This window comes from Dermacentor andersoni, chromosome 2 (assembly GCF_023375885.2).
Source record: "Dermacentor andersoni chromosome 2, qqDerAnde1_hic_scaffold, whole genome shotgun sequence".
Classification (NCBI taxonomy): Eukaryota; Metazoa; Arthropoda; class Arachnida; order Ixodida; family Ixodidae; genus Dermacentor; species Dermacentor andersoni.
The window spans coordinates 20,073,397-20,092,612 of NC_092815.1; the positions used below are offsets into that span (position 1 = coordinate 20,073,397).

Below are 19,216 nucleotides of genomic sequence, written 5' to 3' on the forward strand. Positions count from 1 at the left end.
GTTTTCGGAGCTACAGTTGTTTGGTACAGAGAGGTTAGGTTAAAAGGGAGTCAATGATTATTTGATTGAGCAAGTTGTTCTTGTGTGAGGCAAAATGTTATTGCTACAGTTATTTCACGCTTTCTAGACGACGTATTTTCTCCTTTTTACTGGTACGCTATGGTAGATTGACTGTTTGACATGAGCGCCTTTCCCAAAGCATTGCGTAAAGCTACATACTTTTGCCCCTGCGTGGTGTCCCACTTAGATATGTGGGATTTGGTGTTTTCTATTTTCCAATTTTTCTTCTTTTTTGCGTGCGCAGAATGTTCTTGTGCATATAGTCAAGGTGTCATTGAATACGTGGCGCATATTTCTGTCGTCATTGTGGTGCATTGCTTGGGAGCATGAGCGATCACCTAACAGCATCTTTTAGTGGTGTTTGTTAAAGCTGATTTTATGTATTTATTTAATTAATTATTTATCTTTATGCCTCCGAAAATGTTGCTTATATCAAACTCGTCGTACTTTCAGGAGCTCAACAGTATTTGTTTACGGCTAAGTCTGAACTTCAGTATCCTTCCCCCCCTTGTTTTTTTTTTTTTTTGGTGATGTGCCCCCATAGTGCTCCGTCGGTATCTTTCTTTTCTGTCTTTTTTTTTTTCATATAGTCTTGTAATTCTCTCGGCGCGTGGTTCGTGTGTCGCCAAAGGTGCTTCCCGAAAGCCCAGCGGCCCTTTTCCAAATTGTTCATCTAGCTTTCTGGAAAACCGTACGACAACCTAATTGCGGAAATCAGATTACAGGTTACGCGTGCAGTTAGCTTGCGTTGTTAAATAGAACATCTCGATATTGCTGCGCCGACGACATCACGTGCAGCAGTCGAAAGCCAGCGTACGCTGTCCGCGTTTCGCCTTCGCTTAAATGCTGACCAGTGCCGCCATTATTTAAAGGAAGGAAAGACAAAAATAGAACAATAACAATAGTCATGATGAAAACTGGTGGCAGAAGCGAACGCAACAATTGGGAAAAGGGTCCGTTATCCTGTATCTCTGGCTCTCATCGATGCTTTTACGGCGGTTTGACGCCGCACATGCATGAACCGCCTTTGCGTGTGTGCTTGCACGTTTTCCTTCGTTCACTTCGTTTGCCTGTGGCGACTTGGTTGCTATGGCCGCGCTCGCATGCCTCGAGAGCGCGCGCACCCGAGCATCGTGGCGAAGCTGGGCGCTGCACGGGGCTCGCACGGCGGCACGTGGCGCGCAACGGCACCGCGGCCGGCTGCGGTCGTCGCTTGACGGCCGTCGTTGCCGGTGCATGTCGTGCGTCGGTGTGCATGTTGTCTCTGCGTGCGTCATCAGCGTGTTGGGACGCCAGTGGTCGCAGGCTGAAGAACTGCGCGAATTTAAGATAATTCTTGCTTAGGCTCCCTTTCCTGTGCGTGGAACGGTTTCCCTGGCCGTAGTATACTGCCGTTGAACACGAAATCCCGGCTTTGCAGTTTCGCATTTTGATGGAGACGGAATTCAAAAGCTTTTGCGCTAAAATATGTCGGTGCGCTTTAAAGAACACTGAGAAATCTGAAGTAATCAGGACTCCCTCCTCCACAGCGTAGACCTAAATTTTGCGATGAATATTTTGCTTACCCGTTCTTTTCTCTTTTCACATTTCGCAGTTATCGGATAAGAAAAGCGATTGATAGAAAAAATATATATATACTATCGAAGAAAAAGAAAGGTTTCGAAATACGGCCTCAGCTCCGTATCCCACGGACTCTAAAAGATAGGTCCGATGATGGGCGAGTACAGAAACGAAATGATGAATAGGAAGCCAGCGTATATTGTGCAAAGACGAAATTTGTTTCCGAACTCTGAATGGCGCGCCTACTCGCTGCGTCACAGTTGCTTCACCGGTTAGGGCGCGTGTGTACCGGGTATTTTGTGACATACTTTCACTGTTTTCTGCATTATGGATGCGAAGACAAAAATATTGCCGTAATTATTGTGTGTTCAGACTTCATACATAGTTTTTTTGTAAACGAGGTCAGGTGCACTATACGTGCCTAGCGTCGAGTGACATGAAACCATGCCACATAGCGTCTTGCCAAGCTCTCGAGAAGCCAGGCGTTCAATGTTGTCGATCGGTAAGTTGTGAGTCGTGACTGTGCCTGCTAGATGTGTTTGGTCTGAGCTTAGATTCAGTTCCTTGACGCAACTGTCCGCAATGCGCGTGATACTTTTAACTGACAGCCACATTAAGGTAATTAAGCCTTTCTCGTGATGTATAGGAATGCAACATTGTTATCTTCAGGCACTTAATGTTTTCATTTCAGTGGTTTGATTGGAAGAGACCTTGTATAAAAAGGCTTATTTGAGATATAGTTAAGGGAAATATAGCTTACACGCAGCATTATACTGGCAGTGAGTGTTTTCCAAACTGGTGTTTCCCCAGTCTGGAAAACAGTGTATAGGCGTTGCAGCAAAACTTGGCATTGATTCTAATCCTTCTTGAATTGCGGACAGTTGCACACGTGAGCAAACGTCTTATATGCGTTTTGTAATGGCTTCACCACAGTACAGTTGTGTACCGCGGCGAAGCATACACAATGTATTGCAGTGAAGGGAAGCAATAATTTGCTCAAGCACTAAGTGTACACAACGTGTCATTATTTAGTATACTTTAGCGGCGTCTCCAGGACACCAAAGGGGCAACGCGGACAACCATAGCGGGAACCCGGACTTGACCACCTGCTTCCTCTTCGGTGGCCTGGAGATTATGCGCCGCCCACTTTAATATAATTACAGGTGCTCTCCTGAAGGCGCCGTTTGCCGGCATTTTATTTTCGCATGCCAAGTAATCTCACCGCAATACTTATTTGTATTGCTGTGAAGTTTACTGAAGCAAAACCTGTCATTGTGGAACGCATAAAAGACCCTTGCCCCATCACGTGTTTTTCAGCATCTATATACCGCTTTCTTTTTTTCTCCTACGCCAACATCGTTTTCTGTAGTGTAGCATAGCGTAGTGGGATGTTTAGCGCTTCGTAGTTGCTCTGCTAGGCGATAGAACTGGTAGCATCTGTGGGACACAAGCTTGCTCTTGCTCTGCCCGCATTTCCGCTTTATAGCGGGTGTCTTGCTAGTGGATCTGTGCTATCTTCGTAGCCACATATAATTGTTGGGTACCCGTCGTCCGAACGGTCTAGCCAACTTATTTGTGTGCCTGTAGGTGTGCATATGGTATTTTATCATCCATGAAGTCTACGACCGGCGCACTGAACTACCCTACATTGCATCTCTGACTTGCACGGGCTTGGCTTAACTACCGACATTTGTTAATCGCTCACTAACGTTTACATCTCCTTCGCGTATAGCTAGGACGAGTAATCCGACTTGGTCGTCTAGAAGCAGGCGTACTCTCGTGAAGCGTCTTTTTACGGAACTGCCAACACCGAAACTGATCGTGCACAAATACGTTTCCTCACAAACTTGCAGTGACGAGATGAATGTAAAAACGTAGTAGGTCCATATTCACAGAATTCCTGATCACTGTGATCGTACTGTAATCACGTTTATTTTTGTGAGTGGCGGACACGCGATAGCCAACCTGTTATGAAACACCCTTACATAAGAGAAGATTTGCGATTACACTGGCATATGTGGCGTGTTTATCTTAGCGGCTTAGCGGACCACTCGTACTGCAATTCTAGTGAAACGTTTCTTACTTTTTTCCTTTTTAAAAATAATTGTCTTTCTTTGGCGATACGCTAAACGTCTTGGATAGGAGCAGTGTACTAGCTTTTCGGGATGTTAGTACAAGAACAAAGCGGTACGCATGCAGTGCGCAATCAATTCCTCCGACTTGCTCTTTCTACTCCTCAACGTGACCGGTGTCTAACTGTGCGCGTTTGGCTGCTCAGGGATCTGCCGACTCCAACTACAGCCAGCCGTCGTCCGACCTCTCGCTCGACGAAACTCGCGAAAAGCAACGTGCTGACAGAGAGAACAAGGCATTGGCACAGTTGCGGGCGGCAAGGGTGAGTTGTCCTCTTCTCAGTTATTGTGCGCGCGTATCCCACGCATTCAATGCTGTCGCGCGGGATGGTGTGCGCGATTGCATAACATGTGCAACGTGAAAAGCGTCCCATTGAAATGTGCAGTGACCGGGTTCATATGGAGCGCTGAGCGAGTGGTTTACATTGATGAATAAAAAACAATATTGCCGCGCGACTGGCCGCTCGAGGCACTTTGCGTGTATTCTCGGGCTTCTTTCACTTTCGGAAAAACACTTTTATGTAGCACGTACTGAGCAACAGAAAGCTCTATCGGGAGTTTCTCATGTTGCTCTACAGTGTTCTAATTGACACTTTTCATCTAATTATAATATTTGAGAAGTTGATTAATTAAGACTGATTATCTAATCAGGCGGAAGCAAAACATAATCTGAGTATCTCCTAGCGACAGCAAACATTATTTTGGTTCTCTTCAGCTACGTGGCATTTGCATATCTTTAACGTTTGGCTCAAGTTAAGTGAAACACCCTGTATGCGCGACGCTCAAGAACTTAGTTTACTGTAACACGACAAGTTTCACAAACAGCAGGGCGGTAGAACTCGTAAGTCACTCTCATAATAGCGGTCTGTTGCTCCTACCAGCGTGAGTGGAACCCAGCGGAGAGCCATGACAACACCACAATGTTGAGGTAATGAGCCCTGCAACGGCGATTGTAATGGGGCCAACCAGTTCCAGGGTCACCGCGTGGCTCGCGCATCGAGTCCCGTGGTCGCTCCGCCGCTCGCGTTCGTGCATGTCGGCAGGTGGACGCACTGCGTTCCGTTTGCTCCCTCGCTGGACGGAGGCCTTAGGATCGCAGATACCTTGGACGACTGTGAGATTAATGTATTTTTATTTCCACTTTTTCTCTTCTTTTTTTTTTGAAGAGATAGTTTCTTTGCCTTCTTTAGCGCGGGTTGGTGCTGCTGGGTTTCTGGCCGAGTAAATTGGGTCCATTACGGAGTTGCCTAATCAAAACTGAACCGGTGCCAGAGATTCTGTAATTAAACGTGCTGCATCTGCACTGACATGTCAGTCCTCCACCAGCGTACGATGTATGCTTGCAAGGGTAGCTTGCAGCGCGAGCTGATCCTGGAGGCAGTGCATTCCTGGTATTGCTATCGCGCTACTCAGGCGTGGCATGTGGACCTAGGTCTTTTGCCTCTTTCTCCGGGATTGGCGTCGATGTCACGCCGAGTAGATGTCTGTACCGGGGGCTCTCCTGCACAGCTGTTGTGCAGAGGAGGAAAGCATCAAAAGCATTTGCAGGGCTAGGGACGTCCCGCCGCGTAATCGCAGCAGGGAGTGGTGTAAGCAGAAGGCGTGAACAGTTATTTAACTTGGATATAAAATACATTTGCGTGCTTCATTTGCCTCCTTGCTATTCAGAAAAGCTTCGCTTAGCATAGATTCCAACAATTGCCACAGATATGCCGTATCTTTTTTTAAGTACGACCACATGCGTCGTCCTTGCATTTCTTCCTGTCGCAAGCGCATTGGCTCTTCGAGCTCATTTTTCTCGCACTTATTGACAATTTATTCGGTTCAAACATATTGACACACTAGGCTTGACTCAATTCGTTGTAATGCCAGACTTGGATGGGTGCAGCGAGTGCGTTGTATCGCGGCGCTGCTCCGCCGCCCCGTACGCTCTGCGGGAAAGGGAAGCCGAAGGAAAACAAAAGCCGGGGTAATGGCGAAGACTCGTTCAAGGCCGAATTCCTGGCGAGCCAGGAATGCTGCAGCTTGCGCGCGCCATGTCCGAGTGGGGAAAGTGAGAGAGAGGGGGGTTGCGGCGTGCTGAGGTCGCGGCATTGCCCGTGAACCTCATGTCCTCTCTCTCTTATTTGTTTGCTTCTGTAGCAGACGCGAACGTTTGTAAAACAAAGAGGAAAAGAACCGCAACTTCAGACGGGATGTGACGAAGGAGTGGACAGGACGAGCGGTTTGCCTCCCCAGGAAGTGACGTATTCAAACACACGCACTTTCTCATTCCCTCCTCGTTTGTGATTCTTTTAATATTTTCTTTAGCAAACAAAAACGACGTTATATCATTGCTCTGCAACCGTATGACAAAATTAAGTTCCAAAAGTTTTTCTCCTCTGAATCTTATGTTCGGAAGTTTTTATTTTGTCCTGTGAAACGATGGTTATGAAATCAAAATGTATAGTATGAAAGGAGCTGTGTGTAGGTTAACCAAAGCCTTAAAGCGATTGCATGAAAGAAACAGCTTCACTGAAAATTGAGTTGTGATTCTGTAATGTCGCAAAAGTTTGGTGCGTTTCTTTTTTCTTTTGTTCTTGCTTTTCCACTTTGCAAGGTCTTCCTTTTTTGTTTTTGTTGCATATTTTTGAGGCTGGATTCCTTAAGGGTGGTAAGTGGATGCGATCTGCGTTCGCCATATTCTAAGTGTTGTTTTCTTATCCATGTTACATAGGTCATGTGGACATTGCATGTAAGTTCCAAAGAAGTTTTAGGATGCATCTGTAATTTTCTTTTTTCTTTTTTGAAATTTGGGTAAATGCACATATGGGTACACCAGTTTTCTTCTTTCTCACACTGCATTGTACTGATGTAGTTGCTTCTGCTGTTTTTGTTCCAGGAGAAAGTGGTAGCATTTACGGTACGAACTAATATGGCATATGATGGAAGTTTGGACGATGATTCACCTGTTCATGGCTACGCTATCTCATTTGGAGTCAGGGACTATCTTCAGATCCTGGAGGTAAGGCTATCTTGTTTTGGCTCTTGTTTCATTCTAAGCTTCTTATAGTAGACAATACTTGGACATTGTGATCCTGCACTTTTTTTGAATTGTGAACAAATGGCTAGCTTCTGGCAACATTATGCAGTTTTGGCTAATTTTTTCTGTATCTGTTGGCACATGCCTGCTGTTATGCAGTTGATTATTCACTTGACAGCCATGTAGTACTGCCTGAAGTTGCTACTGGCTATTTAAAAATATACCACATTTTCTCTACATTTGATTGTTATGTCATCTTCAAACTACCATTGAGCCAGTGGCATTTGAGGTCAGTGATGAGTGGTCTCTAACCCAAATGCAATGTGGAAACCACATGCACGATGACCACAGCACAATTTTTTGTGTTGTGTTGAAAGCTAAGTTGTAGAATAGGTGTGACAATGTCTGTATAAAACAGCTTCATATAAGATCGCTATAGCTCCATGTTTAACCAATTTAATTGATTTTACTAGCCTGCTATCAGAAATAAAGAAAGACTGAGAACCACTAGTACTACAAAATGTATAAAATATAGTTTAGAGAGGCACGTACAGCTGATTCAGTGTGGTCATGTGATGAAGTTTTGATTGAAAAGTTGTTGCAATAAATTGCAATTTACTGCAATAGCAGTTGTTCTTGAGGGTGACTGGCTTGCACCGAAACACAATAAATTTAAGTACAAAGTGTGAGTGCGGATTCCCTTTAAATGCGGCTTTATAGATGCAGGCTGCACCGCCATGGGGCTACATCTCTGGAGCAGCGCAGCTGTGTTTTTGTAGCTTTACGTTGTGGCAGACGTTCTGCCTTGTTTCTGTTGTAAAGTACTATACGTTCTCGTGCATGGTTATTGATTGATTTTTATGTGCCAATTTCATTTTTTCTTCTTTATGGTTGTGATAGGTGTGTGTGAATTACACGCAAAGGAGGGTGCAAAAATACAATTTGAGATTTCAAATAACTGCTACTATCTACAATTAAAAAAAAGGAAAATCATTTGATCATTTCATATTTATTAATGCTTTCGCATTTGGAGGATAGCACATAAATGCATAAATGCAAGGTGAATGTAGAAGTGCGATATAACAAGTTTGTAAATATATCTTGTCACATATTGTCAGCAATTTTCATGAATTCAGCTGTCGCAGCGCATTTAAGTAATTGCAACACCTCTGACTGTATAAGAAACATTGCTTTTGTGGTTATTTACCCTTTATTTATGGGTGTGCAATTGTCAGATGCTCTAATTGAATGCATGGGGGTAAAATGCAAAAGCACTCATGTACTTATATTTAGGTTTACGTTAAAGAACCCCAGATGACCAAAAGTAATCCGTAGTCCCCCATTATGGGGTGCCTCGTAATGATATCACACATTTGGCACATTAATCCCCAGAATTTAGCTTTTGTTGTTTGAAGGCAGACATTTCATAAGTGCATATTAATAATAAGAACAAGAAAAAGGGATTAAAGATAAATGTGGCACAATTGTTAATAAAGCTGGTTTATGTGCTTCAGTGCTGCATAATGCCATTTAGGTGTGAAGGTAAATGAAAGCCTGTGCAGGTAGGCAGTGTACAAGTGAGCAGTTAATGGAAGATTACAATATTTACGACCATGACAAAAGCAATAATTGAGTAAGGCACATTGTGAGAATGATTGTACCATGCATGTAAGGTTACTGGGGTTATGGGCTGACAAGACAAGATTTTGCAGAGAAAATATAGATGTTTGGTCACCTGTCAAAACGTAACACATTTCACATTGAAAACAAGACCTCATTAAGGAATGCTAAGGGTAATAGATTTACAGGCAGTCAATATTCTTAGTTAGGTTATCATATTGTTTATGACTAAACAAATAGTCTTGTTTTCCAAGTAAGTGGTGGTGAAATTTGCTACAGAACATTTATTGTGCAGATACTAACAGTTTTTGGAATAGTTGACAAACAGCAGAGAGATACAGCGTCAGCAAGGAGCCCTAAATAGTACCCATGTAACCATAGTGCAGTTGATCACAATTAAATTCACAGCAATTATTTGGCTTGATATCAGAATTATCCAGAGTTTAGACTCAAGGTTGTCCTTAGGATGTGCATTAAATTAAGCGATTATCACAATAAATGTCTTTTTGAGATTTTTTTTTACCTGTGTTTATAAGAGTGAGTCACAATGCTAAGCTTAGACAGTACTGCAGCATGCATAATAAAGCCTTTTCCTGAGGCATGAAACATCACTTGCACTTCAGCTGTGGTTGGCTGCAGCTCTAGGCCCCTTTCACCACCATTTCCAATTTAGTAAGGAAGCCTAACCAGTTCTGTCACCAGGTACAAAAATTTTTATTTTTTTTTCTTTGGCGTACGTGTTTGCAAACTGTTTCGTGTTGGCTTCATTGAACTAGAATGAGCACCAATGTTGGCATGTGACCACTCAGCCATACACCTTTGGCATCAACACTGCCACACTTGGTGTTAGACCACTCTTCTTGAAAAATACCGGTTGTTGGTAGCTTGACATTCCCACACTCATTTCACCATGCACAGCACTTTTGGCACAACTGACATAATTTTTAACTTGTGTCATTGGCCATCTGCATTACTTTGAATCATGTGTTATTGGAAATCCAACTTGTAAATATTGTGCTTTCTCTGTCTGTCAAAACACTTGCACCTTACAGACATTTAATGATGTGACTTAGCTAACTAAAGATGTTGGCTATATAATGCCATATTGACTGAGGTTGACTGCATGCACAAATATTTGGCTACATTCAAACATTACAGTAAAAGTTCTTGAATCAAGTTTGTATTGACTAAGAGCTTAGTTTTGAAGGTCTTGCTAAGGGCCTAGTTGGTGCATATTTGACATATTAATTGCAAATACACATACACCACAAAAGAGAAGAAATGGACAGTGTGCTTAGTATGCCAAGAGCTTTGTTAAATTCTCTTCAAAATTTTGAGTACCATTTACACCTACTTTTCGCATTCTCTCTTGTATGGCTGTATTTGCCTTAGAAGCTTGCTTCTAGGCAGCAAATACCGAAATTTTTGACACACATTCTTGGGAGTTACAAGTCTGGCTGACGTGCATTACTTCGGCATTGTTCAACTTGACCCAACTTTTGACTGTTATAAAGTGCCAAAAGGGCAGCCATGAATGTTGAATGCTTCTTCCAATTTAAGTGTCACATAGTGTGAATGAATGACATTTTGTATCTTCATGCCCAACTACTTTCTTTCTTATTTCTTTGTGTTTATCTGTTTGTGTATATATAGGGGCATAATCTGCTGACACTGCACCAAAAATTATGGGAGAAAAATCCTGTCACAAAGCTATAGCAGCAGCTTATAATTCTGGCTCTTGCACATTTCTTTCTTTTGTCATATCTATGTTCCTTATCAACGTAGAAACCAATGTGGATTTTTCCTGTCTAGTTAGTTTCAAATTAGCAGTAGTCAGCTCTAGTTGCAGGCTGTGAAACATCCAGCACCTTGCATTTAATTTACATGTAGTATAGTAGGAATCTGAACTGACAGAAGTGTAGAGATGGGTTAGCAGCCTCCACATTATGTGTGTGAATGCGCGCTGTGTTAATCACACTTGTTCTGCTCTCCCATTGTACATGCAGAAATTCAACAATGACTGGTGGGTGGGCCGTCTCATGAAAGAGGGCTGTGACATGGGCTTCATTCCTAGTCCAGCCAAACTGGAAAACCTAATTCTACAGCAAACGCAAACACGCAGCAGTAAATTACATTCAAGGTAGGTGTTGATTTGTTTGCATTTATTCATTTACTGGCTACATTTTGTTGTGGTACTTCAGGTCTTCAGGTTATGTGTGGTGCCTGCCAAGGTTAATGTGTGACCGCATTGGAACATTGTTCCATGTAGCTTCACACAATATTGAGTCAGTATATCTAATATCACAAATAGTAAAACCTGTAGTAGATGTAGTACGGGAGCTATATTTTGTAGCATGTAGTTTCGTTGAGTGGAAATATGGGCAGGAGGAAACAGGGTGGACAGGACAGATGCTCACTTACAACTGAAGTTTAATGAAAGATTTTCCAGGGAGTGCAGGGTCTAATAGTTGGGGTCGGGCATGAAATAGATGGTAGCTGGCCCATGCCGTCGTCCAACTGATCCACGCTGAGGACGTTGTTGAAGGGAGAGACTTGTTCTCATCGAGAACAAGGAATATGGGATTTATATACAGTATCTACATGAGAACGTTAAAGTTCATCAGTCTAACATGACTGAAAGAGGAATGCACACCGAACAGCTGTGAAGGTGACGGCAAATCCACTAACAATACATGGTCCGACGACTGCGTGTAGACATCCCGGCATCGTTCGGTTGGGGACACGGCGCATTGTGGTCGTTACAAAGCGAGTCGTTGCTGCAGACATGGTTTGCGCCAACGGGCTGGGGACGGACGTATTGTCGTCCTTTCAAAGCGAGTCGCCGCAATAGACTTGGTGGCGCCGTTCAGTTGGGGACTGTCGCTTCCCTGAAGATCACCAGCCTCCGCAAGTCGAACATAAGAAGGGCCACACATGCGCTGTCATTTGCTATTTTGTTTCCATTTGATATTAGTTTGCATAAATATCTGCCTCCTCTGATGCAGGGATTAGCCGCTCAGTGGGACAGATTATAAGAAATGAATAGAAAGAGATAAAGTCCTTGCAAAATACGACCATAGGTTCCTAGCAAACGGCAAAACCTGAAAAACTATTAACAGTCAAACCCACTTATGACGATATTGGTTTTAACAATATATCGGTTATATTGTTACGTGTGGAAAGACACAGACGAGAGATGCTATTTACACGCTATTTACACTGGAGCCAGGCAGCCAGGCTGACACTCGCTCGTGCCGAGGGCACCGACCAACTTCTTCGTCGTTCTCGCGGCTGCTCGTCTCTCGTGGAATCATATCGTAATATTACCCCCCGGCGACAAAAGCACCGTCACGGTGCTGTTAAATATCCAAGGGGCATGGAGAGTTGTAGGGCTTGAGTCGGGCAACGTGGACAATGTCACTGGTTGTCACAGCGGAGGACGTCGTGGGCGTGGCTAGAACGATTTCATAGGTGACATCGGTCACTTTGCGTATCACGCGATATGGGCCTGTGTAACAGAAAAGCAGTTTTTCACAAAGGCCGACTTTACGCGATGGTGACCAAAGCAACACGAGGGCTCCGGGCACAAAATGGACATCACGGTGACGGAGGTCGTAGCGTTGTTTCTGCTTGTCTTGAGACACTTGTAGACGAGCGCGCGCAAGTTGGCGAGCATGGTCAGCATGGGAGATTGCATCACGGGCATAATCGCTAGTTGAAGCTGTGGCGGACGGAAGCACAGTGTCCAGTGGTAGCGTCGGTTCGCGGCCATACAAGAGGTAAAACGGGGAAAAGCCAGCAGTTTCAAGACGGGAAGAGTTATATGCAAAGGTAATGTAAGGTAGAGCCAGGTCCCAGTCACGGTGGTCGTCTGAAACGTATTTGGATAGCATGTCTGTAAGGGTGCGGTTCAAACGCTCAGTGAGGCCGTTCGTTTGGGGGTGATAGGAGGTGGTAAATTTATGCTGTATTGAGCAGGCACGCATGATGTCGTCAATGACTTTGGCCAAAAAGGTGCGGCCGCGGTCTGTAAGCAATTGACGCGGAGCACCATGCATCAATATAATATCATGTAGCAGGAAGTCCGCAACATCAGTTGCACAACTGGTCGGAAGAGCACAGGTTACGGCGTAGCGGGTCGCGTAGTCCACCGCGACTGCAACCCACTTGTTTCCTGATGTAGATTCCGGAAATGGGCCTAGAAGGTCCAAGCCGACATGATGGAAGGGCTCGGCAGGGATGTCGAGCGGCTGCAGGTAACCAGCGAGGAGCTGGGAAGGCTTCTTGCGTCGTTGGCAAAGTTCACAAGCGGCGACGTAACGTCGTACGGAACAGGCAAGGCCCGGCCAGAAAAAACGGCGACGTACACGGTCATAGGTTCGAAATACACCGAGGTGTCCTGCCGTTGGTGCGTCATGAAGCTCTTCTAGAACGGTGGAGCGGAGGTGTTTAGGTACTACAAGCAGGAACTCAGAGCCGTCTGGATGAAGGTTACGACGGTACAGAGTACCGTCGCGGAGGACGAAGAGGCGTAGAGTAGCATCGGCCGGAGAGTGTTCAAAACGGTCGATGAGTGCTCTGATGTAGGCGACACGGCGTTGCTCGTCGGCGAAATGAAGCAGCTGGCATACCGAGAATACGCAAGAAGCACTGGCAATCTTGGAGGAGTCGGAGTCGTCAACAGGGTAACGCGACAAACTGTCAGCGTCTTGGTGCAGGCGGCCAGACTTGTACACCACGGAATATGAAAATTCCTGTAGCCTCAAAGCCCATCGACCAAGCCGGCCTGTAGGATCTTTTAGCGATGAGAGCCAGCAAAGAGCATGATGGTCAGTGACTACGGAAAAAGGGCGACCGTAAAGGTAAGGACGGAACTTTGCAACCGCCCAGACAACAGCAAGGCATTCGCGGTCCGTAATGGAATAGTTGCGCTCCGATGGTGCTAGGGGGCGGCTCGCATAAGCAATAACGCGATCCTTGCCACGCTGACACTGGGCTAAGACGGCACCTACGCCATGACCGCTGGCATCTGTACGTAATTCTGTAGGGGCATCAGGGTCGAAGTGGGCGAGAATGGGTGGTGAGGTTAGAAGAGTGACGAGACGAGAGAAGGCGGCGGCTTCTGCAGTACCCCACGAGAATTGTACGCCTTTCTTCAAAAGATTAGTTAGGGGCCTAGCAATTGTCGCAAAATCTGGAACAAAACGACGAAAGTACGAGCACAGCCCTACAAAACTTCGAACGTCTGCGGCTGTCTTCGGAACCGGAAACTCTCGGACAGCGCGAGTTTTGTCGGGGTCAGGCTGTACTCCGGAAGCGTCAACTAGATGGCCCAGAAGAGTAATTTGTCGGTGGCCAAAACGACATTTCGATGAGTTAAGTTGCAGCTTCGCCTTTCGAAATACATCAAGTATAGTTGTGAGACGCTCAAGGTGAGTGTCGAACGTTGGCGAGAAGACGATGACGTCGTCGAGGTAGCAGAGGCATGTGGACCATTTGAAACCTTGGAGCAAGGAGTCCATCATACGCTCAAAGGTGGCAGGGGCGTTGCATAATCCAAACGGCATTACTTTAAATTGGTATAGGCCATCAGGTGTGGTGAACGCGGTTTTTTCTTTGTCCATATCGTCAACAGCAATCTGCCAATATCCCGAACGAAGATCAATAGACGAGAAATATCTGGAACCGTGCAGGCAATCAAGGGCGTCGTCTATACGTGGGAGCGGGTAGACACCCTTTTTTGTAATGCTGTTCAGGTGACGGTAATCAACACAGAAGCGCCACGTGCCGTCCTTCTTCTTAACCAACACCACAGGTGACGCCCAGGGACTCGATGAAGGCTCAATGATGTTTTTATCGAGCATTTTGTTCACTTCATCTTGAATTACTCGGCGTTCCGACACAGAAACTCGATACGGTCGTCGGTGAATAGGCACAGCATCGCCAGTAAGAATGCGATGCTTGACCGCGAGCGTCTGGCCTAAAGGGTGATCGTCAAAGTCGAAAATATCGCGGTAGGACGATAATACTTCGCAAAGGTCTTCAGCCTGCGTAGAGGACAGGTCCGTCGCAACCATTTTCTGTATGTTGGGATCGACGCCCGAGGCTGGCGCGATGGGCATGCTAAGGTCGCGAGAACCATCGGTCGATAACGCTGCCACGTATTGGTCGCCGAGACAATCAATGGTGGCAAGGCAAATACCTTGCGGTAGAATCTGCTTTGCCAATCCAAAGTTACTGACAGGCATGCGAGTGTGGTTCGCAGTAATAGTAACTATACTGTGAGGCACGGTGACTTCATACTGTATTGGGATGTCGGGCAGAGGAGTGACGAGGTACTCGCCATCAGGAACTGGTGGGAAAGACAACAGTTCAGTGTAGGCTATGGACTTTGGCGGCAGGCGAAGAAAGCCGGTGGAGCGTAAGCGGCAGTGGGGTGCGTCAGAAGGTTCTGCGAGCATCGGCAACTCGAGGCGAAGGGTACTGGAAGAGCAGTCAATTAGGGCAGAATGGGCGGAGAGAAAATTGAGGCCGAGAATAAGGTCGGGGGGCAATGAGCAATTACAGTGAAGAGTACAGGAGTGTGGCGGCCGGCGATGCTGACACGTGCCGTACACATGCCGATGATAGGCACAGTACCGCCATCCGCAACGCGGACGACGCGTGCCGACGCTGGGGTGAGGAGCTTGTTCAGTCGTCGTCGGAAGGCAGCACTCATAATAGAAATAGAAAGAATTCAATGAGAAGCTGCTGCACCGTCGACTTTTGTATGTTTTCTATGGTAAAATGACCCGTTTACCACAATGCCCCGATGCCACATTATCAGTTATAACGATGAAGTCTGGCTGCTGGGTGTCCGAGCCTAAAGGTAGTGAAATGCGAAATCCTTGAAAAGAAAAAGAGAAAACAAGAAATTTGAGCTGCTGCACGATAAGCCACTGCTCCAACGGTCGGGCGCGTGCTCATTTTCCAGCCATCTCCACGTGGCTCTGTCCCGTCGGCCTTCCACCCCTTTGAACGGGCTGCTCCCATAGCTCTACGCCGCCTCACCCTCAGAAACACAAATGGATTGCGCCAACTGAGCCACAAGCAGATTGCTCGCATGTTGCTTGCTGGCTCCTCATTCAATGCAGTTCTGCGAACAGCTTAATCTTAATCGCTCGCATTTTTTGTTGGTTGTGTCGAAGTTGTTCCTAGCCCCCCCCCCCCTTTCTCAACTTTGCTTGACTTGCTGTTGAGATGGCTGACATGCAGTATTTATTCACTTCGCGCGACAAAAGTGATATTTTCGTTTGATGCCATGGCGGCCTAGCAGTGACGATAGTGGCCTGTTGTCGGCTCAGTCATGATTGGCTCATTTGTGCAAGATGCGCGAGGCAGCCAATCGCAGTCGAGAATTCCGATCCAGATCAGGCTTGATTGTGATCAAAATTGTTCACTGGTATTAGTGAAGCTGCATGCCAGCTTTTCAGCCAGCTTTTCAGCTAGCCCCCTCTTCTCGCCAAGCACTCACATGGCAGATTCCTCGTCGGTGTTGCATGTTCTCCGTGCACGCAGGCGGTAGTGCTGCAGAAGTTGCGGGGCGCCTTTTTCATTGCAGGGTGCTATTCTCGTCGCGGCAATTGCATTCATGAGGCTGACATAACGCGCAGATTCTGCGACTGTTGTCCGTGCTGTCGCTTTCCGTATCGTCCTCGTCACCGTCGTTGGTGGACACTTCGGCAACAACAGAGGCAACGATGGCGAAAAGTCAAACCTCGTAGTCAACATCTCTTCGCTGTCGCAGCAGTGCTGCCGAGCAACTTCTTCGCATTCTAAATGCCACACACCGTAGCCAACAGTAGATCCTTGTCACCTGCTAGCGCCGACTTCTTCGTGTCACGTTTGATAGCACAAACGATGTCAATTTTTTCTTCTATGCTGAGCAGTCGGCGTCTTTTTTATCCGAGCTTCGGCATGACGCAAGTCCTTTGCACGACGCCACAACACCATAGAATGAAGAACCAACTTGACAACGCTCTCTAGCACGGATGGATGGATGGATGGCAGCTACAGTCTTTGTAACGGGCAGAGGCTGGCGCCACCTAGCCTTTTGCTCCCCCTCCTATTTTCTTTTTATATCCCCTTCTCCTTAAACTAGATTTCACTCCCCTCCTCCCCCCAAAATAAATATCTAAAATAGTATAGAAAACATTAGCTCCCCGATTTATGGTATTATCTCTCCCTTATGGTATTATCTCTCCCTTGAAATTTAGCCCTGTATGTTTTCGTTCTCAAAACCCCATCCTAGCTTCGAATAATAGTGAGCTGCCCCGCGAGTTATCAAACAAGAGCTCTCTCTTTATCTCCTGTTTTTGTGTCCTATACATAGATAGCGCTGGCTTTCTGAGCATTCTTTCTTCCCACATTTTTCTTTCCGTCTACTTCACCTCCTTTCCCACACTAGAACCACGTTGGGCCCCCTCCCTCTGCTGTAGGTATCTAATCCTCAGCTTCCTAGTTCTGAGTGTCCACTTTGTGTTCAAACTTTTCATGTACAGATATTTGTACACTTTTCCCGCCCACCTTTTTTCCCCCAGTGCTGGGAGTCTCTGTTCATATTTTAGCTTACTTATTGCCTCTCTACCTTCGAATGATGTCCATCCCATGTCCCCCTGCACTCCCTCATTAGGGGTGTTCCCGTGCGCTCCTAAGGTCAACCTGCCTACACTTCTCTGTCTTGTTTCCATGCATGCCTGAACTTCCGATTTCATGCACAGTACTGAATTTCCGAATGTGGGGCGAGGTACCATAACCCCTTTCCATACCCCTCTAACCACCTCGCACCTATTATAGTTCCATAGTGCCTTGTGTTTCATTACAGCTGAGTTCCTTTTCACTTTTTCGATCATAATTTTTTCATGTTCTTTTTCATACACGGCGCCGATATGATGTTGATGTTGATGTGACTTCACGGGCGAACTCACGGGGCGTTTGGAGGCCGTTCTAATCTCTGAGGCTTGTTGTTCTGCCGGGCCACCCAATGGAGATGACGCACCGCTGTGTTTGCGCGACGAAAAGTGGAAACACTGTGTTTAACAATATGTACGCAATAAGCTGGTACGGTTTATGCAGATACAAAACACATTATTTTCAATGGCCGCTGAGTCGGTGATTTGACTTTACTACTTTTGAAACGAAACTACTGTTTAAGCGGGTATGGTTTAACGAGGTTTTACTGTATTAGCGAAACTTGCATTACAACATACTAATTAAAGTGGTGGCTTTGTAGGTAATGACATGTCTGCTCAGTTGCTGTGGCTGCCAGTATGGAATAATAAAAGTGAATATGTGCTTGTCAGTTTACTTGTGTTTGTATGTTTATGTAGTTTTTTTCTTTAACTTTTCATCAAACATTGATTCGATCATAATAGATGACTCAACTTAATTCCAGCACGGTGCACACCTTGCTTTCTCCCAACTGTTTTTCTGTGCAATGTAAAGAGTTCATGTAGGGTAGCTGCACATTAATGTGAATTTTGTACTAACTTTGTAATATTCATTTATACTGACAAAAAGAATATTCTAATATACTTGTTCTTTTCTTGTCCCCAAATTGCAGGGGTTCAACGCCACCTACTCCTGGTAGGTCTGAGAAATTTCTCTCTCTAGATTCTTCCTAGTTAGCTTAGAGCTTTTGATATATTTCTTGTGCATAAAATAGAAAACTGAACAACTTGGTAAGGATCCATGATTTTAAGAGCAGGCACAAAAAATGTGGACTTGAGAGAGACGAAAAGGACAGTATAAGTGCTGACTTTCATCTTTTCTGCCACAGTGTGAAATTTTAGTTCGCAGCTGGCATTGTTGTCTATTCCTCTCGCTTTTGTTGTTGTTTAAGCATGTTGTTTAAGCATGTTGTTGTTTAAAATCAGCATTTTTTGTATGTTGCTATTTAGTAATGCACCTTCCCAACGTGATCCATGACTGCCAGTTTAGCTTCAAAGCACTTCCAGCATGCAAAACTACTTGCTAGTAACCTTCCATTCTTGCGGTGCTACTATTCTGAAACTTTCTCTTTGAGGATAGACACACAGTTGCATTTTATGCAGGACATGAGCGATCACAGCATTTGTCATTATTGTAGAGTGTTCTTTATTTTAGAACTCTCTTTTTCTATTTGAATAGTGCACTTGGTAAAAATGAGCAATTGCATTTAGAAGCAATCCAGGATGGAAAGAACTACTCCTGTGTTTTTTTGTTTTTTTTTTAATTATTGAAATGTATGCATAGGAGATTTCAGCCCATCTAGAGGTGGCAGCTACTCCTCTTGACGAAAAATAAACTGGGAGCAGGACACAGAAAAAACCTGTAGAAGTGTTCTTGGGGTCAGTTCACAGACCTTAATGTTTTTACTTTGAAAATGTGACCACCGGAATGCAAGTGCAATCTGTGGTCACCTGAAATATTCATATACGGAAGTATAACTGCTCAATTTAACCATGTGGTAAAATAAATAGGTCATGGTTATTTCACTTAATTAGTTTGTATAACTTTTTTGAATTTATATATGTATATTATTGCTGGATTCACAAGAATGGTGAAGATACCAAAGGGTTTTCTTTATGAAATGAATTGGCCCTTATATGGCTAATGTCCATTGGAGAACAAAAAGTTGCACTTCACTTAAGATGCTTCTGCTTGCATAGAAGAGTGGGTAAATATAATAATCTATAGTTTCATTATGGTGAAGACAGTGATATGAAGTGCAAGACAAGAATGCCGATGCTCCTAACAAATAGACCTGTTGCAGGCTATTGCGAGTGTCGTCATCCCGTGTATG

General features: G+C 45.1%; 1 protein-coding gene across 4 annotated transcripts in view; it reads left to right on the plus strand.

Annotated features, from left to right (window-relative positions):
* The window catches only part of Ca-beta (Calcium channel protein beta subunit), a 132,401-nt gene that overhangs the window by 79,094 nt on the left and 34,091 nt on the right, over positions 1–19,216 (plus strand). For all 4 annotated transcript variants that reach the window (XM_050189867.3, XM_055077454.2, XM_055077455.2 and 1 more), the window contains 4 exons: positions 3,899–4,015; positions 6,634–6,756; positions 10,401–10,534; positions 17,996–18,018. In XM_050189867.3, the coding sequence (XP_050045824.2) occupies positions 3,899–4,015; positions 6,634–6,756; positions 10,401–10,534; positions 17,996–18,018 (397 nt within the window). The remainder of the gene's footprint in view (positions 1–3,898; positions 4,016–6,633; positions 6,757–10,400; positions 10,535–17,995; positions 18,019–19,216) is intronic.